Below are 24,454 nucleotides of genomic sequence, written 5' to 3'. Positions count from 1 at the left end.
TATTTAGTCAACAGGCAGTACCAACCCAATGGAAAAAGATGTAAAAATAGTTGAAATAATAGATTTTATTTTCTATAGCAGGGGTGTCAAACACAAGGCCTGCAGCCCAGATCCGGGGTGCCTAGATCTGGCCTGTGGGGCTGCCCTGAAAATAGTGAAGGACCAGCCTGCAGTGCCTCTGCCAGCAAAAATGGAACTTGGGAGGGCTGTGTGCAGCCCCTCCAAGATCCATTTTTGCTGGCAGACGTTTGCAGGAAGCCATCGCAGCCGAAAATGGAGCTCAGGAGCCAGTTTTCACTGGCAAAGTGCTCAGGCCACTACAGGCGTCCCTGACACGAGTGATGTTAAGCTGGCCCACCCCCATCCCCAAGGTCAAACACAACCCTGATGTGGCCCTCAAATCAAGTTTGACCCCCTGTTCTATAGTAAAAAAAACTGTATAGGAATACTGATTATATCATAAAATAAAAGTATGTCAGCTAGAGAAGAAAAAATATCACTTTTATAGATAAACTATTAAAGCCCAGAAACATTGCATTTACAACAAAGGAATGTATTGTTAAGATTATGTTTTTCCCAGTTGTATGAGTTAAATTTTCACATACAGCTGTAAAAGGTGGATCATTAGAAAGACCGAACAAGAAAAATGATTCTTTGAAGTTGTAAACTGAAAATAAATGTTGAGAAAGCCTTGGACTGTGAGAAAAAATAGTTCATTTGATTCTAGATGAAATAAAACCACTGCTACTTACTGAACACTTTAAAATGGGACTAAACCTTAAATGTTTTGGACACATAATACAAAGAGTCACAGGAGAAATTTCTTGTTTAGAATTTAGATTTTTTTTTTATTTTTATTGGCCAAGTGTGATTGGACACACAAGGAATTTGTCTTGGTGCATATGCTCTCAGTGTACATAAAAGAAAAGATACGTTCATCAAGGTACAACATTTACAACACAATTGATGGTCAATATATCAATATAAATCATAAGGATTGCCAGCAACAAGTTATAGTCATACAGTCATAAATGGAAAGAGATTGGTGATGGGAACTATGAGAAGATTAATAGCAGTGCAGATTCAGTAAATAGTTTGACAGTGTTGATGGAATTATTTGTTTAGCAGAGTGATGGTCTTCGGGAAAAAACTGTTCTTGTGTCTAGTTGTTCTGGTGTGCAATGCTCTATAGCGTCGTTTTGAGGGTAGGAGTTGAAACAGTTTATGTCCAGGATGCGAAGGGTCTGCAAATATTTTCACGGCCCTCTTCTTGATTCGTGCAGTATACAGGTCCTCAATGAAGGCAGGTTGGTAGCAATTATTTTTTCTGCAGTTCTAATTATCCTCTGAAGTCTGTGTTTTTCTTGCTGGGTTGCAGAACCGAACCAGACAGTTATAGAGGTGCAAATGACAGACTCAATAATTCCTTTGTAGAACTGTATCAGCAGCTCCTTGGGCAGTTTGAGCTTACTGAGTTGGCGCAGAAAGAACATTCTTTGTTGTCCTTTTTTAATGATGTTTTTGATGTTAGCTGTCCATTTTAGATCTTGCGATATGATAGAACGATATGATAGAACCTAGAAATTTGAAGGTTTCTACTGTTGATACTGTGTTGTCTAGTATTGTGAGAGGTGGAAGTATGGAAGGGTTTCTCCTAAAGTCTACCACCATTTCTACGGTTTTGAGTGTGTTCAGTTCCAGATTGTTTTGGTTGCACCACAAGGCTAGTCTTTCGACTAGCTCAGAAAATTCAAAGATTATCAAAAAAGTGGCTAAAGTAGACTACGTGGCTGATGACGCACAAGCTTACTAGGTTCAAATAAATAATTCCTGTTGAAACAATATTCATCAGGTTCTGAAGAATCAGAAGCAAATAAAAAACAATACCTAGAGGGCCTTGGATGTGCCAAGCCAATATCTTCTTTACAATGGTAGAATGGAATGAAATCTCCCTAAATAACAAGGTGTCAACTTGCAAAGCTTCACACAAGGGCCACCTTGTAATTTTGATTCACAATGTGGTTATTGCAAAATATATCTTTGTCTAATGTCTCAACTGAAAATGCTCAAAAGGCCAAAAGGCTGGTTGCATTTTAGTGTCTGGACTGATGCTGAATTAAGATCCTAGCAATATGTATAATTGTAAATAATCCGGTCTATTTCCATCTTTCCAGAAAAACTGGTATGTGACCAAATGTTGCTTCAGCAAATATGTTAACAAAAGAAAAACTGGATGAGAGTTCTCTGATGTTCTACACAACTTGTTGACAACACTGGTTTTAGAAAAATGCTGTTTTGATTCTAAATTTGTTTTATTGTTGAAATAACAAACAGCAGTGCCATTAAAAGCAGCAGGGTGCAGGGTGCTTCCTAGTTAGCTTGTTTGCTTTTGTGCTGTGATAGAAGAGAGATAATATTTCCCCACAGGAGATTTTTCAATTGACCACATTAACATCTTAATATATTTTTTTTTCTAAAAAGAAATGCTTATCCTCTTTTTAAAAAAAGAAAAGAAGCAATTGAAAATGTGAAAGTTGATATATTTTCTGCCTTTCCTGTTCTCATCAGCGTTAGCAAGATTTCTTTCATAAGCCTCTATGATTACACACACACTTTTTCTGTTTCTGGAAATTAAATAACAAAGAGAAACCTGTAACTGTTAACAGGCTTTTTGTTGTTAACCAATTAAGAAAGTGAATGTAGATCTTTAAGTGCCTGTAATTTCTCAGTTGTTTTGATACATGTTTACAGAATAATAAGAGCACTATTAATTTTATTAATTTTTTTTCTAAAAAGAAATGCTTATCCTCTTTTTAAAAAAAGAAAAGAAGCAATTGAAAATGTGAAAGTTGATATATTTTCTGCCTTTCCTGTTCTCATCAGCGTTAGCAAGATTTCTTTCATAAGCCTCTATGATTACACACACACTTTTTCTGTTTCTGGAAATTAAATAACAAAGAGAAACCTGTAACTGTTAACAGGCTTTTTGTTGTTAACCAATTAAGAAAGTGAATGTAGATCTTTAAGTGCCTGTAATTTCTCAGTTGTTTTGATACATGTTTACAGAATAATAAGAGCACTATTAATTTTAAACAAGTGGAATTAGCAAAAACAGTAAACCTCAGAGCCATTTTTTGATAATGGGGAAATATGGTACAGGTAGTCCTTGATAAGATTAGCTCGTTTAGTGATTGTTGGTAGTTATAGCGGCACTGAAAAAGGTGATTTATGACCATTTTTCACACTTACAACTCTTGCAGCATCCCCATGTCATGTGATCAACATTTGGATTTGGCAACAGGTTCATATTTATAATGGTTCTGCAGTGTCCCAGGGGTCATGTATCACCTTTTGCAACCTCCTGACAAGCAAAGTTAATGGGGAAGCCAGATTCACTTAATAACTATGTTACTAATGTTGGAAGAAATATCCATCTGGGTTCAGTTCCAAGTGGGGACAAAGACACTGGAAACATGGAGGCTGCTTGGAAAGATGGTTTAATGGTGGTCAGAATCACATGGCTTGAGTTCCTGAACAGAAAAAGGCTGAGATCCTGTGTGCTCCCTGGCTTTATGCTTTTTCTGAGCTTTGAACTTTCTGGGGCACAGGAAGCGTACCCTGATTGGCTGTCAGGCTCCCAGGGGGTGGGGGTCTTAGCTAGCCTTGCTGGCTGATGTAATCTTCCCAGGTGCCATGTGGTGAGTTTCAGTTGCTAAATGGGTTCTATTATGATGCAGATGATGATGGCCCATTGAGAAAGGTGGGGAGAATGAGTGAGCTTAGCTGAAGCTTTAATGGCCCATTGACAAAGGTGGGGGGGGGAGTCAGGAAGCTGCTTTGTCTTTAAAACATGTTTCTCCATTTCTCATCCAGGGAAATATATTCTGCCTTTTTAAATATTTTCTAAAATATTTCATTCTTCTAGGAGGGGGGTGGGTGCTTGATTCACTTAACAACTGTGGCAAGAAAGGTTATAAAATGAGGCAAAACTCACTTAACTGTCTCACTTAGCAACATAAATTTTGGGCTCAATTGTGGCTTTAAGTCAAGGGCTACCTGTATTAACAACTTTTGACTAATCTTCTATAGCTTGATACTTCTCAGATGTGTTAAGACTAGTACACACAGATTTGTAATAATATTTCAATAGGAATTCTGGAGTTATAATACCAAAATATCTGAAAAGACACTGGATGGGGAAGCTTTGCTTAGCACTGTTTATTTCAAGGATCTCAAACCTCGGTCCCTTTAAGACTTGTGGACTTCACTCCCAGAGTTCCTCTGGGAGTTGAAGTCCACAAGTCTTAAAGGAACCAAAATTGGAGACCCCTGGTTTATTTCATAGATTAAAAGTGTGCAGATTAAAAAAAAAACCATTGCACTATAATATTGCACAAAGCAATGAACGTATAATAAAGCAAATTTCTTCTTACAATGAAGTGACAGGTTAGAGCAGTGGTAGTCAACCTGGTCCCTACCGCCCACTAGTGGGCGTTCCAGCTTTCATGGTGGGCGGTAGGGGTTTTGTCCGATACTAAAGCACTTTCCTTTTTTTAATTTAATTGACTTTTTAAAAAAATTTCATAGCATTATTTAAAAGCATTTTCATTAGGTTTTCATAAAATTCCCCGTGACAATTTAAATTCTGAAAATATACTATTTGTATCACCCGCGCATAAGTTTAGTTCACGTTACATAAGTGAAACTAAATGGTGCTATAGTATGACCGCAAACAAAAGAGCCTCGTCCCAGAATAGCTCGCGCATCTCCCCCCACACCACCCAGTTGTAACAGACAAGCAGAGCTGGTAGCCGGCGCCCCCCCCAACCCAATCCAAAATGCGCAAGAGGCATGCTCAGACGACGATACATGGCACATTACTGTAGAACCGGTGGGTGGTTAGAAAATTTTACTACTAACAGAGATACAAAAGTGGGTGGTAGGTATAAAAAGATTGACTACCCCTGGGTTAGAGGAAAGCTATAAGCTAAATTGGACTTTTAAACTAACTGTGATTAAAATATAATTCTCCATTGCAGTTAGGAAATAATGCCGTTCCAATTCTATCTCCATCGCCAATGGTCTTCCTAGGATTCTGGGAAACTGGCTTGTATGGCTAATAACTATGCTGCTTTTTTCCATGTCTTAAAGCCTAGGGCCATAAATGTGGGTTGTAGTGGCAGTGGTATTGCCTTAATGTTTAGCAGTGGCAATTGCAACACACTTAGGGACTATAGTATGGGCTCCCCCATTTCCCCTTTTTTATGCAAGTTATTTGACATTGCCTTTATGGTAAAGGGGGGAAAGCTGGAAAGGCTCCTGCAGCACAAAATGAAAACAAATAGAGATGTGCAATATCAATCAAGGCAAGACAAGTGCGGGTAGAAAAATTATGGTATAATCATTTGTATTGATGAAATGTGTGTTGAATTCTATGTAATGGGCTTAGGATAAAAATAGCAACTGGAAAGAACATACTTCTCTTCAATTGACATTGAATGTTTTTCTATCCAGCACATGTTAGATCTTTCAGTATAAATTATCAACAAATGATTCCTTACCATCTTATTTTATTGGAATCTGAGCTTGTATACAAGAGAAATGTTAAGCAGCGTATTTAAGGATGCAGATGCTTTAGTGATTTTGTAGGTCAGCATGTTTTATTACTCTCTGTCAAATAAATTGGCTGCAGCCTTGAAGACATATTCTGCTTTTATACTTAGTACTTTGATTCTTTGCTACATCAAACATTGTAGAAAGTTTTAAGAGAGAACTGATAGTTAATGGTTTTCAGACCGAAATTAATGTTGCTAATCAGATTCCAGATATGAAAAGAATTGCTTTTGACAGTTAAGCATTAGAATTGTTTACATTTGGTTTTTATGAGAATATTGGCTTTCCTATCTATCTGGTAGAGATTATACAGGATTTTTAAATTACTTTTTGTTTTGTACGTGTGATTTATATTGTAACATTTTTCTGACAGTGATTTTAAGAATGTAGGTTTCTTATTTATAGATTGCTGTGCATGACAAATGTAATGTATTGTTGCAGACTACGTAATGTAATTAATGATACATTAGGAAGACTAGACTGTTTCTAGATTATTTATATGCCAATTAGTTTATATTTCATTTAATTATGTGTCATTTTTGATATAGTAAATGTCATGAAAAAGAGGTGGTTGACCTGTATTTATGCTAAAATGTCAGCATAGTTTTTATCATCTACTATCTGTGTTTTAAATTATATGAGTTGGATTAAAAATACTCTTAATAATCAACTTTATAGCTAGGAAACTCTTACTTCTTTCATAATTAAAGTTACTAATAAGGACTTAAAGATATTTAATAGGAAAGTTAAGTCTGGACTGCTCTCGTTTTTGAGAATGTTTAAGTTACAGTTAATAACTGTAAAAGGTGTCTAATTATTTTATCTTAAATTATTGGGTTATAATCTATGTCACATCTATAATTGTCCCTGTTATATCGGAGGATTAAGGGCTTTTACCCGTATTTTTTTGATGATTGATATCAATTTGTTTTATGATTACAGATCTATCTTGTTTCAGCTACTTGTTCCATGATTACAGACCTATGTGTACTTTTGCATTTTACTTCAGATGTTTTAGATAATAGCCCCCATTACCCCCACTGTTGGCCAGATTGATTGAGATTTATTTTGGTCCAAAACTTCTGGAAATCACCAGATTGCCTGTATCAGCCTTATCTTCACTATCTATGAACACAGTTTGCTAAGACTCAGTTAGTCACGCATAGTGATTCACCAGAACTTTGATTATCATCTAAATTTGCTTCTGGTCAGAGATGGGGGGGAAAATAATTTTGATGTCCATTTTCTTTCATATTTATTAAAATCAGTAGTTCAATAAGTTGGTGAGTCAAAATTATGAAAATTCAATCCTGATTTCCATAACTGTCATACAAAGCTTGTAAATTACTTTTCGGTTAGTGTATGTTCCTTACAAAGGTACATTTTGCACTTTTTGTGGCTACTAAGATTCCCATCCCTTGCACCATTCCAATGCATACAATGATATACTGCAATGCGTACAATTCCCATACTATGACCTGTGCATATTTAGTGTTTCTACTGATGCCAAACCTTTCAAGTTAGGCCAGGTCAGGAAACAAACATCATAAGGAGCTCTGTTTTATTGTTGCAGATTGTAATAACAGAATCCTGAAAGTTTGGCAAGTTTTCTTTCTGTCCTTGTTTTATACTAGACAGGATCAAAATAGACTATCTTGAGTTTCTTTCTCACTCTCTTTTCTTTCCCAAGATGAAGGTGATAGTTATTTAACTCTTCTGTTCCTTCTTCAAATTTATTTTGATATTCATCTATAACAACATCTTAGTACCTCTTTTGTGAAAGTGATTCCAGACTATCTTGGGGTTTTTCTTTTTCTTCATTTATACTAGCTGCATCCCATGTGATTATATTAATTTCACCACCTATATTCTTCCTCCTCCACCAACATCTGCATTATGCCTGCCTCCATCATTTTTCTGAAATTTGTTGAGGACGTTAGTCTGCTGTTATTAGATTACAACTGTTTTAGATGTTACCTTATATGTGTGTCTTGGCTGTCATAGTGCCTCTGAGTAGTCACTATGTGGAATGGCTTTATTAACTTGTCCTTCATTTTCCTGTGGTTGATGTTTACTTGCTTAAGTTCCACAATCCAAACAATATGCTATCTTTTCATATGAGGAAGGAGCTAGGCACAGTATGATATCATTGAGCAGTCAGCAGCAGACATAGCAGGTGAGGTTTGGATGTAAAACCTTTTTAGGTAGATAGGACAATCTGTGCTTTGTACATTGCCATCTTACACCAGAAATGGAAGGAACCAATTCACCTAAATTGTGCCATGGTACTACTTCATGAGGTTTTGTAAGGCATATCTGTCTAAATAAGCCATAAAAATTGTTTCTGCCACTTCTGTTGTTGAATAAACAGTACTTTTAGAAATTTAATTTATATACAACAATACAGTTGCAATGTTTTAAATTTGGAAACAAATGTTGACAGAAATAGTTATACAACTATTGCTTACAAATCAAAGATAGTGATTTTCATTGTCTGTACATCTTTGTTTAGATTTTTTTATATACTGTGCTATGTCCTTTCAGGGCCATGAATATTGATATTTATTGAGAGCATAACCCCTAACTGAATTAGTTGCTTAATCAACTAAACATTTAATTGCAGATGAAATTTGCTTTCCAGTTAATCAGTGGAACATATTGCTAGACTGGCTCTATAGAGATGCTACCAAATTTAATGATAAAGAAATGTAAAACAAGGCATTTCAGTTTGGATACATGCATTTTCACTTCAATAACAATTATAGGCTAGTAAACTTCACAGAGCTGAGCTAAAATCAGTATTAATATGCCTTGCAACCAGATTTATCATAATATTGATGGGAATTGAACATTCATATTAAAACTGTTTATTATTGTAACTGAAATATCCTATATTTTAAGTTTCCAAACTGATGGAAGCAAATATTAAAGCTGTATTTTCTTCCATTAATAGGTAGGGTTTTTTTGTCCAATGAATTTTAAATATTGTCGTGCAGTTAAAGAGGAGCTATTTGCTTTTAGTTTATTAAAATTATGATTATATTTTGACAAACATGCATAAGTATGTAACTCTGGTTGATTTAAGGCAATAAATCAATTTAAATTATTTTGTTGGTTGACAGCCATTTTTTAAAATTCCCCTTTATTATTTATGCCCCTCTGATAAATTCTGCATTGAAATATCTATTAAATGTCCAGTTGTTGCTTTTTTATTGTTCTTCCTGGGACAGAATTTGTGCTCTAAAATATTATTATCCAGAGAAATAGGAAGCAATTGTTTTTAATTATTTTGCCTTTGAAGTGTTGTGTGCAAAGCATTGTCATTTAAATAGACTACAGCTGTATTGCAATTACAGAATTAAGCTCACAAGTCATTAGTCGTTTATGCTCGTAAGGAGACAAAGGATATTAATTCATGCTAAGCATGATCTCCTTTGGTAAAAATTTAGTGGTCTTTTTAATGCACACACAAATCAAAGATAAGAGTGTAAAATGAGGATTACAAGCAGGTACCAGATAATCAGAAGTGAGCCGATTTGTTATAACTTGTTCAGTTTAAATATTTGTGCTTGTAAATTGTTTAACAGGCAGATTCTCCCATTCATGTTCCCTAATCTTCCAATTTATTTTATTGTATAAAATATCCTGGCAGCTATTCAGTTCCTATTCATATTTTGTATTGCATTATCCTCCCTGTTGCTGATACAGTTACAAAAAAAACATGCACACAAACAAACACACACACAAACCCCCTCCCATTTGTAGATATTTATTCTTTTATGATTTTCTCCCACATTTACCATGTTCGTGTTTTGAAGGTTAATGCCCAAAGTCAAGCAGACAGAAGCCAAGTGCTGCAAGGTTTTCCAAGATTAGGACCGATCCCTTTCGCAGAAATAAATGATTCCTGCCATGTGCAGTGATTTTGTGCAGCGCTACTCACGGCTGAGTGAGTGCATCAATACTGTAGCCCTTACATGCTGTACATACTGATGACACTGTGTTAACTTGATTGACTGAGCAGTGTACGGGAGAAGATGCACCTGCAAGAGATGTACAGACATGCAGTTTTAGTCTGGTTTTGAAATATTTATTTTTAGATTTGTTTTACTTGAAAATATCAGTTTTAAATTCCATGGGTTCTCATGTTTCTGCTGCTAAGGTAGAGCAAACAGTTATGAATGCTTCTTTGTTGTCAACATTGTTCTGGATTTTAAAGGTGCATCTTCTTTATGCTTAAATTAAAATATAGGGAGATTGAATGAGAGAGAAAGATGAAATAGAAGAGTGGTAAATTTGCAGCTAGTTGGATATTATTATCTTAAGGAGCTTAGCTGAATGAAAGGGGAATGTTTTGTGTAATTCACTTGTGAGCAGCATTTTGTGTTATATTTTTCTGTTTTGTTTTGTTCTTTGTAGGCTTTGAGACAGCAGCAGAAAAGAAGAAATGGAGTCTCAATGATGGTAAACAAGACTGTTCCTCGTGTTGTTTTGACACCATTAAAGGTGTCTGATGAGCAGTCGGATTCACCTTCAGGTAAATAGCTACAGACTGACTGCAACAACAGTTTCTAGTCAAAGAGCCCTCCCGATGAGGTGAGAGCTATCGTGCACAAATTTAGGATGTTGAAAAATTATGATGGTGTTCCCACAAGATGGATTCTGTTTTATTTTTTAAACCAATTTTATTAATTCCAAGAAGGAAGATTTTAATTTCAGTGCTAGGAAAGAGGGGAGGGGAGGATCATGAGAGAAAGACTGTGTCTTTAAAAAAAAATTAAAATTACAACAGCTGCTTTAAAGGAATGCAAAGTAGTCTTTTTGGATGCTGATTCTTAATGGGAGAGCTACGTTTTGGCATTCCGTGCCATCAGGGAGCCAAATAAATAACCATCACAACTCCTCTGGGAGTGCGAATTACTCTCATACTCCTGTCTTGCAATAACAGTTGTCCTTTTAATAAGATTTTGTGTTCTGGCACCATCTTAATCACCACAGTGCAACCCTGACCTTTACTTTTGGCTGTTACATGCTTCACTGTGAATGAATCGTGCAGAGATCTGTGTCACTTTTTATTGTAGGTTGGGTTTTCCCCCCACCTCAGACGTGGGAGAAAATTAACTTACCAAGGGGAGGGTTTCCCATTCTTCCTTTTATTTCTTTGTTCCGTTATAAAGGTAGCGTTATTATTTTTAAAGATGCCTCTGCTATCAGAGAAGAAGCTTATTTATATTGGATTAGCAAACATCGTTATTGACTGTTACATTGAAGAAACTTGTTTTCATCACTTAATGGATTTATGAGCTTTTGCTTCGTTGCTTCCAGTGACAGGGAATCAACTTGTCAGCAGAAAACATAACCTTTAAATAGGGTAACAGATAAAGATGTCACTATACTGGTTTTTTCGTTTTTTCTTTTTGTAAAAAAAAATATATCTAGCTTTGTTTTTGGTTTTGGTTTTTCCCAAACCGGGAAGCACTTCAGTATAACGTTTGCTTTTTTAAAGGGTCTGAATCTAAAAATGGTGAAGCAGACAATTCTGATAAAGAAATGAAACATGGGCCAAAGTCTCCAACTGGAAAACAAATGAGCCAGCATTTAAAGAGATTAAAAAAATCTGGTTTAGGTGAGTAGGTCTCTAAAATGTCCTTTTTTTCCCCCCCTCATCTTTTTACTTTATAGAATACATTAAAAAGGCAAAAACTCACTATATAGAGTTTCACATTTTCTCTCTTGATGTTTTGGATATTTTTTTTTCAATGCACAAGGGCTTCCCTTGCTGTGTTCTTTTGTCCCTTTGAACTCTGCAGGGGTGTCCCCTTTTGGGGCACCTTTTCCCAGCAGGCCATCCTGTCACAACCTTTTTCAATCGGACAATCTGGAGCTCCCCTAAATTGGCCATTTTGGAGCCAGCTATTTCTTGCTTCACCATCTTTTCACGGAGGACTATTCTTACTTTCCCCCCTTTATTTTTTTCTCCATTATTTCTCAGTGTATTATTAACATATTTCTTAGTCACATTTCTTTTCTGATGTTGGCTTTTCTTTCTCATTCTTAAAAAGCATAAAACAGCTCAGATTATATAGTAAACCAATATTTATATCCACCCTGTTAGACTTTTAAGTGTTGAGCTCCCTCATCCTTTTTTGTTGTTGTTGTTGTTAAATTATATGTAACTTATTTATCCTAGGCAGTAACAAAATGTCTCATTAAACAAACAGGCAAGTGTTTTTGCTTTGTGTTGGATTATTTATAGTCATACTCTGCATGTATTCCTTTCTTAGATTTTTGTTTGCATCCTAATTTAATATTTTAAAATATTTCAAAAATGCTCATTTTATAACTGTTCGTTATCCTTCTTAAACTTAGGGACATTTCATAGTATTATCTGATGGTGTAACTGCTCCCAATAAATTAGCAATATGCACTGAAATAAGTTATTTCTCCTTTAAAATTGCAATTTTCTATTGCTGGCATCAGTATCTTTCCTTATTATATTTGTTTTTCTTTAGGTTCTCTTCCTATCTTTTTATTCTTTGTGAATGAATTCTGAATTATATTTTGATTCTAAAAACAAATTTTCCTTGATGATTAAAGCTGTGGTAAAAATTGTTTAACTGTCATATATTGAATACAGAATTTACAATTCTTCCCATCCATCTGGACAAAATTAAATCTTTGTTTTGGCAACAAAGCTCTTTCTAGTCTCTGTCTCTCCTATTCTCTCTCTCTCTCTCTCTCTCTCTCTCTCCCTCCCTCCCTCCCTCTCTCTCCCTCCCTCCCTCCCTCCCTCCCTCTCCCCACGCACACGCATGCAAACATGAACTGTGCTGATTTACTCTTTAGTTCATGGCATTGTTTTAATTTAAAAGTATTGAGAAGCTGCAAATGTGAAAATGGCCATTTCTGGCTCAGTGGTTGATAAGCTTCATTATATTGGATCTTTTCCAATGTAATTAAGGAATCAAAACTAGCATTTATTCTTTTAAAAGACCAGAGTTAATGTTTTATAGAATTTTGTTTAGTTATGTTTAGATGTTTATTTTTTATTATAGCTTAGCAGAAAAGGGAACAAAAGACAAATATATGGCTGCCTTTTTCAAAAAAGAAATTTTTTGTTCAGGTGATATTTTTACATGAAATAATAAAATTCCATTCTTTGACAGCTTTCTGTCTATAAAATATGATTCCGTTTCCTTCATTGATATATTTAGAAGTTTTTAGAGTCTGTCTGTGACAGCAAAAGAATGAGTGGGTCTGAAGAGTGCCATAACTTCATAAAGTCTAACTTGGAAGCACAATTAATGAAGGGGAAATGGGAAAACTTTTGTTCATGCATTTAATATGCTTTAAGATAATATGAGGATTTAAATTAGCTGACTATAAGGCTAAAGGTACTATGGCTTGTTATGTAGGACCACAGAAATAGGAAGGCCGTGCTCATCTTCCCTATATTTTCTTCTTCCTTGAATCCCAAGAGCCTTCCTGAAAAGTCCAAACTTCCTGAAAGAATGGCATGCATTAAGGAGAACTAGAGCAGTGTTTTTCATCCTTGGCAATTTTAAGATTTGTGGACTTCAACTCCCAACCAGCATTATATCTTAAAGTGAGAAACTCTGCTTTAGGGCAAGGATGAAATTATTCAGCAAGAAATTTATGCACATTTCTGGTCTTTCAGACTGCCATTTCTGAATTGGAATCAAATCCCACATCCTGACCACCATTAAGACATAATATCAGCTGTTCATGACTAGTTACTAGCTACACTTCCAGAAGGGCTTTCTGAGCGCATAGCTGGTGAGGAACATAACTGGGAAATTAGAGAGGCAGTCAAGTTTGCTTTCTTAAAATGGTTAAAATAAAGCAGATTTTTAAAACTTTCAAAACATAAAAATTAACATTTCAAATATTGTTCAGTAATGCAAAATGAGATTTTAAAAATCTGCTTTACCTCTATGTTGATACAGTCTGAATCCTTGATGGTGACTGTGATGACTATTGACACAAAATGGATTTTTGGCCCCTAGTTTGATGAAAATATCACTCTCTTTTGAGGCACTAGTGAAAAATGCAATTTGGTACTTTCAGGTAAAATTCAGCTGTGGCAATCATTAGTAAAGGATGGAAGATAAATCTGTCACTGTTATAATAAAATGCATTCTGACCTGCAGTGTAACTACCCTTGGTTTACTAGTTACAGTTCTGCTCATAGCATCACCAAAACAGTATTATTGAATTGCAAGAGGTGTAGAAAAGGGCAACCAAAACGATGAAAGTGAACGACTATCCTCCATATGAGATAAAGTCACATTTGTGACTAATGAGTTTAGAAGAAATTGAGTAAATGGGACATGACAGAAATATCTAAAATTGGGCACGATATAAAAAAAATGGAGTAGAATGTAGGGCCATCTGATGAACTTGGATAGTTAAAAATTCAATTAATATATTATAAAATTTGTTAACACATGGATACAATGACATCTGGCAATTTGGATGATTATAAAAAAGAATTTGACAAATGCATGAAGCATAAAACTATCAATAATTTCCAGTCTAGATGGTTTTGTATTGCTGTCTGTCTAGGAGATTGCATATCTCTCAATCCCAGTTGCTGTGGATCATGAGGAGGGAAATACTGCTGTACTTGTATTCTGCATATTGCCTTGCCACAGGCATTTAACTGGGCATTGTGGGGACAGAATGCTAGATTAGGTAGCCACAGCTGCTTTTTATAAATGAACATGTGGTTGCCTTCAACTTAAAAACCCCTTTGAACACAACACTCCTTGCCTAATCTCATTAAAAAATAAGTGGAGCATTGTATTTTTATAACTGTTGAATTGTGATACTTGCAGTTTTGAAGAGCTTGTAGCATTTCAGGGAATAATTGAACCATCAATCTTTGCTGAAAACCATTTTGTGTTTATATAGTAGTGGGATAGCTTGTTTATAGTCAAATGATTAGAATTCAAAGATGTCCATGCAGGCACAAAGATACTTCTTTGTCTGGGAGAAGGGATGTCAATTTGCAATTTCTGTATAGCTAGTTGAGCTTCAGGTTATATGAGGATATCTGACTTAAATTTTCAGGCAGTGGAGAAGGCTCCCTAAGTTTTGAAGCATCATCAGTACAACAAATACAAAGTGAGCCACTAAAAAGTAGAACTCTCTATGCATAATCCTGTATCTTCAAACCAGTAACTAATATTCTGTTCTACAAATAATGGGAAAACATTATTTTCTCACTTGCGAATTTATTTGACAGTATTTAGAAGCTGCGCCAGTCAGACATTCTGATGCCTTGCAATAATTAAAAATTATATACTATTTATTTATTTAACCACCCAACTCACTGTTGAGTGGATGGCTTACAACATCACAAAACAGCAATATAAAACAATTACAATGTTAAAACATTAAAAACATTGAACATTAAAAGTGATAAATAAAATATAAAAATATCAATTTATATAAAATAATAAAAAGGATGCAATAAAACTATAAAGCATGATTAACACATATGTGTTGCTCTGAATACTTAGGATCATTGCCTGGAACAGAGAACCATGTTTTCATTCAAAAGTTATTAAAATACACGTATCAATGCAGGAGTATTGTACCTTTGTTCAAACAGAAGCATTTCCTCCACATAATCATAGAGGTTTCCCATTTGCCCCTTTTTGTGCCCAATTTTTATTTTCTTTTGAACTACAGACTGTGTTGTGATTGTAAGATAAATGTCTCTTCCCCACCCTACTCCACATGTGTGTAGCACCATGACATCTTGCAGGAAAGATAGATTACAAATGTAATAAATCAGTACATCAATAAATCTCAAAACTCAGGGCTAAATAGAATTTCTGATGTTGTCTTCATTTTTAGCTATTATTAAGTACTAGAATTATTGTCTCATGAGGCAGCCTGATGGCATATGATACCACTATTCTGCTGAAACTAAGCATTTCTGCTCAGGTTCTTGCAATTTTATATGAGCTATCTTCAGTTTTATGAAAGACAGAAGAAGGAAAATTAGTGCAGCCAATAAATTATTTTGACAGTTAAATTAAGCAAAATGAGAAAATGTATTTGTTGAGTTGTTTATATCATTGAGAAAATATGGTTTTAATAGACACAAAACTTTGATTTTGTTTTAAGATTCTGTGTCCTCCAGCCCCAACTTTTAATTTGCATTTTGGAGTTGCACAAACAGGACTTTTAAAAAAAATATTTTAAAACAAGGAAAATGTACAAGAAATAAGATTGCCATTAGGAACATTTAGTATGTTTGATTTTTAATTCTATTTATTTTTAAGTTCTGTTTTTAACAATCCCTGTTACTTCCAGTGTAGATAACAATGATCTTAACATTTCATGTGGCAGCTTGTTCCACTGATTTACAGCTTACATAATTATGATGTTCCTTCTGATACCCAGTTTACTTCCTTGTATTTTATAGCTCATTGCTTCTGGATCTGATCTCTGAGGTAGTAGGGGATAAGTTTATTCTTGTGTGACAGATTTTCAGACATTTAAAGTCTGCTATGATGTTTCCCCTCAGTCACATCTTTTGTAAAACATAAGCATATTTTTTGACTACTCCTCAGAGACCTTGCTTTCAAAACCCATCACCATTTTGGTAGCCTATCTCTGAACTCACTTCAAGTTGTCACAATCCTTTTTGAATTATAGTGTCCAGAACTGCATACAAACAGTATTCCAATTGAGATCTGATTAGAGTGAAACAATTAACTCCAATGTTCCATATTGACTCCATATTTCTTCTAGTGAATCCCAAGATAGAATTTGTCTTTTAAGAGCTTCAGTATATGGCTAACTATTTTTAACTTGTGGTTGGCAAGATCAATCAGATTCTTTTCACAGGTATAACTGCAAAATCAGGCCTCTCCCATCCTATACTTGGGTTCTATATTTTTCCTCCAACTGTTAAATTCTGCACTGTTTACTTCAGCCCATTACTCAGTCTTGTTTAGATATTTTAAAAACTTTCTTTCCTCTGAAATATTAGTCGCCCAATCCAATTTTTTATCATCTGCAAATTTGGTAATTATCACTTCAACGCCTTCTTTCAAATCATTATTATAAATGTTGAATAACACAGGCTTCAGGACATAATCCTGTTTTGCTTCCCTCCAACCTGCCTTCTCTTGAAGGTTATCAACTTTTACTCTTTTGGAATACAAAATAATGGTCTGATTCTTTTCCATACCTCCTCCCCTGGAGATTGTGAATTCAAAGATAACATGACCAATTTCCCAAAGCTACCAGGCACCTTTACTACTTCAACTAATTATTTCATACTAGTGATAATTAGGTCTAGGATGACAAAGTCTGTTGTTCTTCCACTTTCTGACAAATAAAATTGTCATCAAGAAAGGACAAACAGTTGCTGGATCTCTGATTTTTAGCAGAGCTAGATTCCCAGGTGATGTCATTAAAATCTTTGCTATTGGTCTGTGAAAGATTGGTAATCTGATATAAAGGCTTCATCCCTATCTTCAGCCAGCTAAGCTAATTCAGTTTCAATTATATAAAATGTAAAGGATATATATTTGTGTTTTCATTTTTATAGTTACAATGTACACTGAAGATGTCATTTAATTTCATTGTACCATGTGCAATGACAATAAACTAAACTAAATTAAGGTGATCTTTAATAAATTTTCAATATCATCTTTATTTCTCCCTTCTGTCTCATTTTATTCTTGTACAAATGCTTTCAGCAGAGCATTTATGCTCTTGATTACTGAATTTCTACACAAGCATATTTTTCCTTTACATACATTACCACTCCCCTCCCTGTTTTTGTTGGATCTGTTCCTTATGAATAAATTGTAGCTTTCTGTGCTAGGTGCCAGCCATAAGTGGAAACCATTAGGTCTCAGTTTTTGTGTTTGTCTTGTTAATTTAGGATCCTACCTCTCCCTATTTATTTTCCATTTCCTATGTATAAATGTAGAAATAATTGAAATTTTGACTGGTACTGGCTACAGGACTATCTGGATACTCTTAAGTTTCATTCTGGCCTCCTGCTTTTCTTTTTGTGGTAACCAAAACCTTGAAATGCACCCGAAAGGCAACAGGTAGCCAGTGCAGTCTGCGCAGGAGAGGTGTTACATGGGAGCTACGTGGAACTCCCTCTATCACCTGCGCAGCTGCATTCTGGACCAACTGAAGCCTCCGAGTGCACCTCAAGGGTACCTACTCTAGCTGTTTTTCATGAAGGTTACTTAGACCATTGTCATAAAATCCAAAGTTATTTCGGCAACACAGTCTGTAATGGATTATTGACCTCCAGTATCCTGTTTTGTCTTCTATTTCTCATTGATTCTTACTTTACTAACTCAAAGATGAAAATGTAGATTTTAAAAAAAGATTAATTCATAACTACAGTGTGTTAGAGGCTTTAGTTCCTTCATGAAAGTGTACAAAGAACAATTTATAATGTAGTGTGATCTTTGCTGGATTCTATTTTAAAACAGCTTTTATTGCAAGTTTATAACACATTTTATTGGTTTCTAACACATTTTGCTTAGCAACTGATTTTACCAGCATAGTTTGATGAAGTAATGAGACTTGAAGTTAACTCATTTCTATAGTTACGTAGTTCCTTCTATAAAATAAGCGACAATATAATTTTGATAATATGAAAAGAGGAAACACAAACACTATGCACATATGAAAGGAAGTGTGGGGTGTACAGTATAGAAGAATGCTTTCAAAAGTGTTGGGAAAGAAAGTGCTCTTCTCCTTAACACGGACATCTGCTATACTATATGAAATGTAAATGTTTTGAATTTTACTTATTAAATGTAGCTATCCCTTCCTTTATTTGTGATAGAGTTAAATGTGTTCTTATTTGTTTAATTCAGGACACTTGAAATGGACCAAAGCCGAGGACATTGATATAGAAACACCAGGATCTATTCTTGTGAATACCAACTTGAGGGCTTTAATAAACAAACACACATTTCTTTCATTACCTCAGCATTTCCAACAATACCTCCTGCTTTTACTTCCAGAAGTAGATAGGCAGGTGAGTAAAAAAAAATGTACTTCACAGTGCTTTCATAGTAAATCTTTTTCAATACCTTGATTAATACTGAGTGACATGAGTGTTTCTGCACAACATGTAAGTTATGGAAATTGCTCTGATGGGCAGTAACTGAAAAATCAGGGAGTATGTTTTAGATGAAAAGGTCCAGCAGACGGTTTTTGCCATGACAGAGAAAGATGAACTCTCTTCCAGATTGTTGTGTTTTGTGACCTAAACAAGGTAGATGAATCACTTTTCCTGTCATTTCATCTCACGGCATATCTGAAACATCTATTAATGCCCATTTCGCTAAAGCCTTAACATTAATAAACATTAAACCTTAATGTCCATCTCCCCACTTAATTTAGCTGCTTGGTCTCTAGTGGTCTCCTCTCTAATTTCATTGAGAGGAAATATTTGCAAACCAATTGCACTAGTTTCATAAAAAGCTAGATAAGTTGCTATTTGAGATATGCAAGTTTTTATAAGTTCTTAAAAGTTTGTTTTATGGTTCTTTCAATCTTAGATCAAGTTATAATATCAGTAAAGTCGTTAATTAACAATGGACATGTATACTTTTGACACAAAGTGATTAGCTTTCAATTTATTTCTTTAAAGTTTGTGAACCTCTTGTGGGTATTACTCTGTCAGAATACTATATAACTGAAGGCTCATTTGTAAATTAATATTTCTCTTCACAAGAATGGAAAATGTCTCTTAAGGAGAAAGGACCTGCTCCAGGGCTAAGAAGGCAGTCTCCAAATGCTGTCCTGCCTCCATACAATGTTCATGATATTGAAAGAATTGGTAGACAAACTAGTCCCCTAGAACATAACTCCATAAGCAGGCTTCTTTCTCTCCCTTGTTCTTTACCCTGCTCTTTTGTATTGTAGGGTAGTTGGCTGTATCCCACTTTCTTGTTCAGTCCTTAAGATTCCTTTTATCAGTCTTATATGGACCTATTGTATTTTCCACTGAGAAAGGAAAAGCCCTCATGGGACTTTATCCTGGATGTCTATCCAGGTTCATTTCTACCCAGTGCTTTGTATCTATCACTTTTGTGCTATTTTGAACAATTAAAGTATGGAGTGTGGGTGGGGTTAAAAAAAGAAAATCTCTAAATCACATCTGGGGAAGAAAATGACATCCTCTTAGATCTTTTCCTTAAGATTACCAGACTTTAATAATGACAAGCAGTTATGACAGTATTCTTGACTTAAGAGAAAACATCAATGGTAAACTAATACCAAAACAAATAAATAGAATAAAATACTTCCAGAAACTTCTAAGATGAGAGTGAGATAAAGAGAAAAGTCCTCTGCTCATGCTACTTTGTTATACAGCTGTCTTGATCAAGAAGGCAAAAGAGACTGCCACTGCAGGGATTTTTTTATCCCCAGCTCTCATGTTATAAGATTTGGTAAATTATTTGCACAGTTAGATCCATAGTTTTCATCCCCTGAATATATCAATTGATATATGAATTTGACTTTGGATACATAAATTCTCTTCACAGTCAAGAAGAAACAAGTCCCTTTAGAGTGATGCAGTGACTCCCCAATTACTCTACAACAGTGTGATTCTACCCTTGAGGCACGTGTCAGGCACAAGTGACCAGATCAGTACCTGTATAGTTCAAGTTAGCTACTTTATTGTATTCTGCCTATAATACAAGAAATCTGCCTAGACTGTTTATATTACCTTGGAAACAGAAAGATAAGGTTCCATGGAGTTGAGGACTGTATGTGTGTGTTTGAGTCTTGGATCTCTTGGAGGCTATGCAGTGATTCGAGGCTAATTTCCTGTCTGATTCCTCCTCCATGCTTGGCTGATTATTTCCAAATAGTGTCATTTCTATTGCATGCCCCATTCATTGCTACTGCTCTGTTACTATTCAGTAGATTTTTCAGAATCATTGGAAGTTGGATGGCATATAAATTATATATAAATAACAGTTATAATTTTGATTGGTGGCACAGTCAGCCAAATGTTTAGATTGATTTGGCATGTTTGTCCACCTATCAAGTTCTTCCCAAGAACTTGGGATAGACAGATGTTTTTGTTTAATGATGTTAAAAGTATTGTCACAGGATATAAACAGTCCCAAGTAAAGCTGCCTTTTGCAATTGACTGACGGTGATTTTGTGAATGCTGATGGGGTTCAAGTGGTGTTCTATTGGTTTTGGGATTGCACTCAAGATTCCATCCTGTTGGTGCTATCTTTGCTTTTGTTTATCGTAGTTCTACTTTTACTTACAGGTCTTTGTATTTTGTGAATTTTCCCTAGTTATTTCTCTTCCCTTCTGCTTCCTCCAAGTACTGCCATGTCCACTATCCAGACTTTTTTTGCCTTTCTTATCAACAATTGTTAAAGCCAGGGATGTGATGTGGCAGGTGTACTTCTCCATTTGAATTCTAAAGTCTTAAGAGTATTTTATCTTCTTTATTTTCTATGGCTGTATCAGTTCTCTCTCATCAGTTTTTCTCTTGATTTCATTTTATATTCTCCTTCACAAAATTCTGGTATCTCACAATAAGTTAGCCATTTGTATTTGCCATTGTATATAAGATGCTTCTTGTGCCGAGATCCACAAAGGTGTTTTTGGGCATAATCTGGGTTTCTATCTATTCCATATTCTTAATATGGCACATCTGACATAATGGTTTTTAAAATCCACATTGCCCTGACTTTGTCATGTCACAAATTATCCACACCACTCAAATCTTAGGTCATGTCTTTCTAGTTCCAAAACTTTTGATTTCTCAGTAACATCCAGTCTTTCATTCAAGTCGAACAACAAGCTGCAAAATACAATTTCAAATCAGATAAACATTTCTTTTGCATTTTATAACATCTTATATTTAACCTATGGCTCTTTCCCCTGCCACACAAATTTAGTAATATCTTTCTGCCATTGTTTAAATGGTGCATCAGTTGTCAGATATTGTCTGAAACAAAAACATCATTCTACAGAAGAGATTTATTTTTATCACAGAAATTCTTCCCAGCAATGACAGTTGTAATTCTTCCCATCTTAAAGAACCTTTTATCTTCATTCCATGTCTTAACATAATTATTTTGAAATAACATACAATTCATATTTGTCATAGTGATACTCAGATATTTTACCTTCCTGTCTATCTTAAAACCCATTTTATTCATCAATTCGGTTTGATCTTCCAGTTTCACAGTTCTTGTTAACATCTTCCTATTTTGTTTATTAATCTTGAAACCTAATAATGCATCAAAATCTTTTAATTTGCCATTATTATTATTATCTCTTTAAAGGATCTTTCATAACCAACTTCAAATAATCTACAAAAGTCCTTAATTTATACGTTTTATTAAAATCTTTACTCCCACAATTCCCTCATCTTGTCTAATATCTATATTCAGTATTTCAAGAATCAAAATAAAGAAGAGAAGAGACAGTGAACATCCCTGTATTATTTGAAGCCCAAGTTCAATTGTTTTCTGCATCTTAGAAGATAAATAAAAGGTAAAGGTTCCCCTCGCACATATGTGCTAGTCGTTCCCGACTCTAGAGGGCAGTGCTCATCTCCGTTTCAGAGCCAAAGAGCCAGTGCTGTCCAAAGAGGTCTCCATGGTCATGTGGCCAGTATGACTAAATGCCAAAGGCTCATGGAACGCTGTTACCTTCCCACCAAAGGTGGTCCCTATTTTTCCACTTGCATTTTTTATGTGCTTTTGAACTGCTAGGTTGGCAGAAGCTGGGACAAGTAACGGGAGCTCACCCCGTTCACGGCACTAGGGATTTGAACCGCTGAACTGCCAACCTTTCGATCGATAAGCTCAGTGTCTTAGCCACTGAGCCACCACATCCCTAGCCGATCAATACAGATAGTTTTTTTTTATTATGTTCTCAAAATACTCCAAAATATCCAATCCGTTTATAAACACAGTCCTTTAATTGATTTTTAGATAAAAACCCAAATTGATCCTCATGAATAAATTTTTGCAAAATTACTTTCAGTTTGTCAGCTGAAATTGTTGTGAACTACTTGGACTTATAGCTTCTTATTAAAATCAAATCTTGTTCCTTTGTGGATATACATTAGTAGCCAATTTCTTTGAAATCCAAATCATGTCTATTCTTGAAAAGAATCTATTATCTTTCAGAAAAATAGGCATAATTTCTTGAATTGCCATTTTTCTATCTCCATATATCAACCAGCCATAAGTTGTCCATCAAATCAAACTTTGATAACTTGCTTTGACTGATGTTTATATTTTTCTCAGAAGTTCTGTCCAGTTGTGGGCCGATCACTCCATTCCAATCCTCCATCAAACACTAATTTTCAGAAGCAAAATATATTACTTTCTCCATTTGTAAAACAATAGTTTGTCTTCATTTGGGGCATAAATTCCCAGTGTCAAAGTCTTAGTTCCATGCATATTAACTTCCAGCCTAACAAATATACCATGCTCATCAGTCAATACAAGTTCTGCTTTTAGTTGAGGATTTATATACAAAACAATTCCATATTTAATTTTAATTTAATTTCTCTTTTGAGGGGAATTTGCTCCATTTGTATTCCACCATAAGCATTTGTAATCCACAACAAGCTATTTTTTAAAAAATTGGAGCCTTGGTGGCACAGTGGTTAGAGTGCAGTACTGCAGGCTACTTCTGCTGTCTGCCAGCTGACTGCAATTTTGCAGTTCAAATCCCACCAGGCTCGGTTGTCTCAGCCTTCCATTCTTCCGAGGTTGGTAAAATGAAGAACCAAATTGTTGGGGGCAATATGCTGATTCTGTAAACTGCTTAGAGAGGGCTGTAAAGCACTGTGAAGCGGTATATAAGTCTAAGTGCTATTGCTATTGCTATTTGTAGCACCTAATTCAGGATCTCCCCTTTCAGTTTTCTTTTTCAGTTTTACAGAGATTTTCATCATACTAATTTATTCTTTCACATTCTCTTTCATCTTTACAAATCTTTCACCATTTTTTTCAGATGCTGTCAATTTAGAATCAAGTGATGCAACTTACTTATTACCCAGTTGCTCAAACATTTTCTGAAGCAAACCTAGTGTAATTTCTTTTTCTGCAAGTTGCTGCAGTAATCGTCTCTTCCCCTCTAGTGTTTGTCTCTGTGTGTGTGTGTGTGTGTGTGTGTGTGTGTTTCCATTACAGGTGGTCCTTCATTTACAATTGGTGACTTAATGATTGTTTGAAGTTACGATAGATTCCCCAAAAAGCTACTTGTGACCTAAGTTCGAAGTTCTGATGCCTACCTGCCTATAGTCATGTGACTGTATTTTAGGCGTTTATCAGTCAGCCCACATTATCTACAGCAACCTGCAATCTCATGACCACAATTTATGGTCTTTTGGTTTTGGTTTATGGCAAAAATATGCCTCTTAACAAACAATGGGTTCATTGAATGACAAAATTTTATCTAAATGAGACAGCAACAACCAGCAATCTTCTTAGTCTCTCTCTCTCGCTCTTGTTCTCTCTTTCTTTTTCTCTCTCTCTGTCTTGGTTCGCTTATCTAGTTGTAGTCAACCTGGTCCCTACCGCCCACTAGTGGGCATTTCAGCTTTCATGGTGGGCGGTAGGGGTTTTGTCCGATACTGAAGCACTTTCCTTTTTTTAATTTAATTGATTTTTTTTTTTTAAATCATAGCATTATTTTAATTAGGTTTTCATAAAATTCCCCGTGACAATTTAAATTTCTGAAAATATACTATTTGTATTGCCCGCGCATAAGTTTAGTTTGTGTTATGTAAGTGAAACCAAATGGCGCTATAATGCGACCG

At 35.2% G+C, this 24,454-nt stretch overlaps 1 protein-coding gene across 2 annotated transcripts in view; it reads left to right on the top strand.

Moving 5' to 3' along the window:
* Positions 1–24,454, top strand: part of ASXL3 (ASXL transcriptional regulator 3) — a 137,364-nt gene that overhangs the window by 90,911 nt on the left and 21,999 nt on the right. The window contains exons 6-8 of one of the 2 annotated variants that reach the window (XM_058176925.1): positions 10,033–10,150; positions 11,120–11,239; positions 18,507–18,670. In XM_058176925.1, coding sequence (XP_058032908.1) covers positions 10,033–10,150; positions 11,120–11,239; positions 18,507–18,670 — 402 coding nt within the window. Of the gene's footprint in view, positions 1–10,032; positions 10,151–11,119; positions 11,240–18,506; positions 18,671–24,454 lie in introns of those variants that run through there. The other variant, XM_058176926.1, reaches the window with a different exon arrangement.

This window comes from Ahaetulla prasina, chromosome 3, assembly GCF_028640845.1.
Source record: "Ahaetulla prasina isolate Xishuangbanna chromosome 3, ASM2864084v1, whole genome shotgun sequence".
NCBI lineage: Eukaryota > Metazoa > Chordata > Lepidosauria > Squamata > Colubridae > Ahaetulla > Ahaetulla prasina.
The sequence above is the reverse complement of the archived record's forward strand: the minus strand, read 5'-3'. Positions and strand labels throughout refer to the sequence as shown.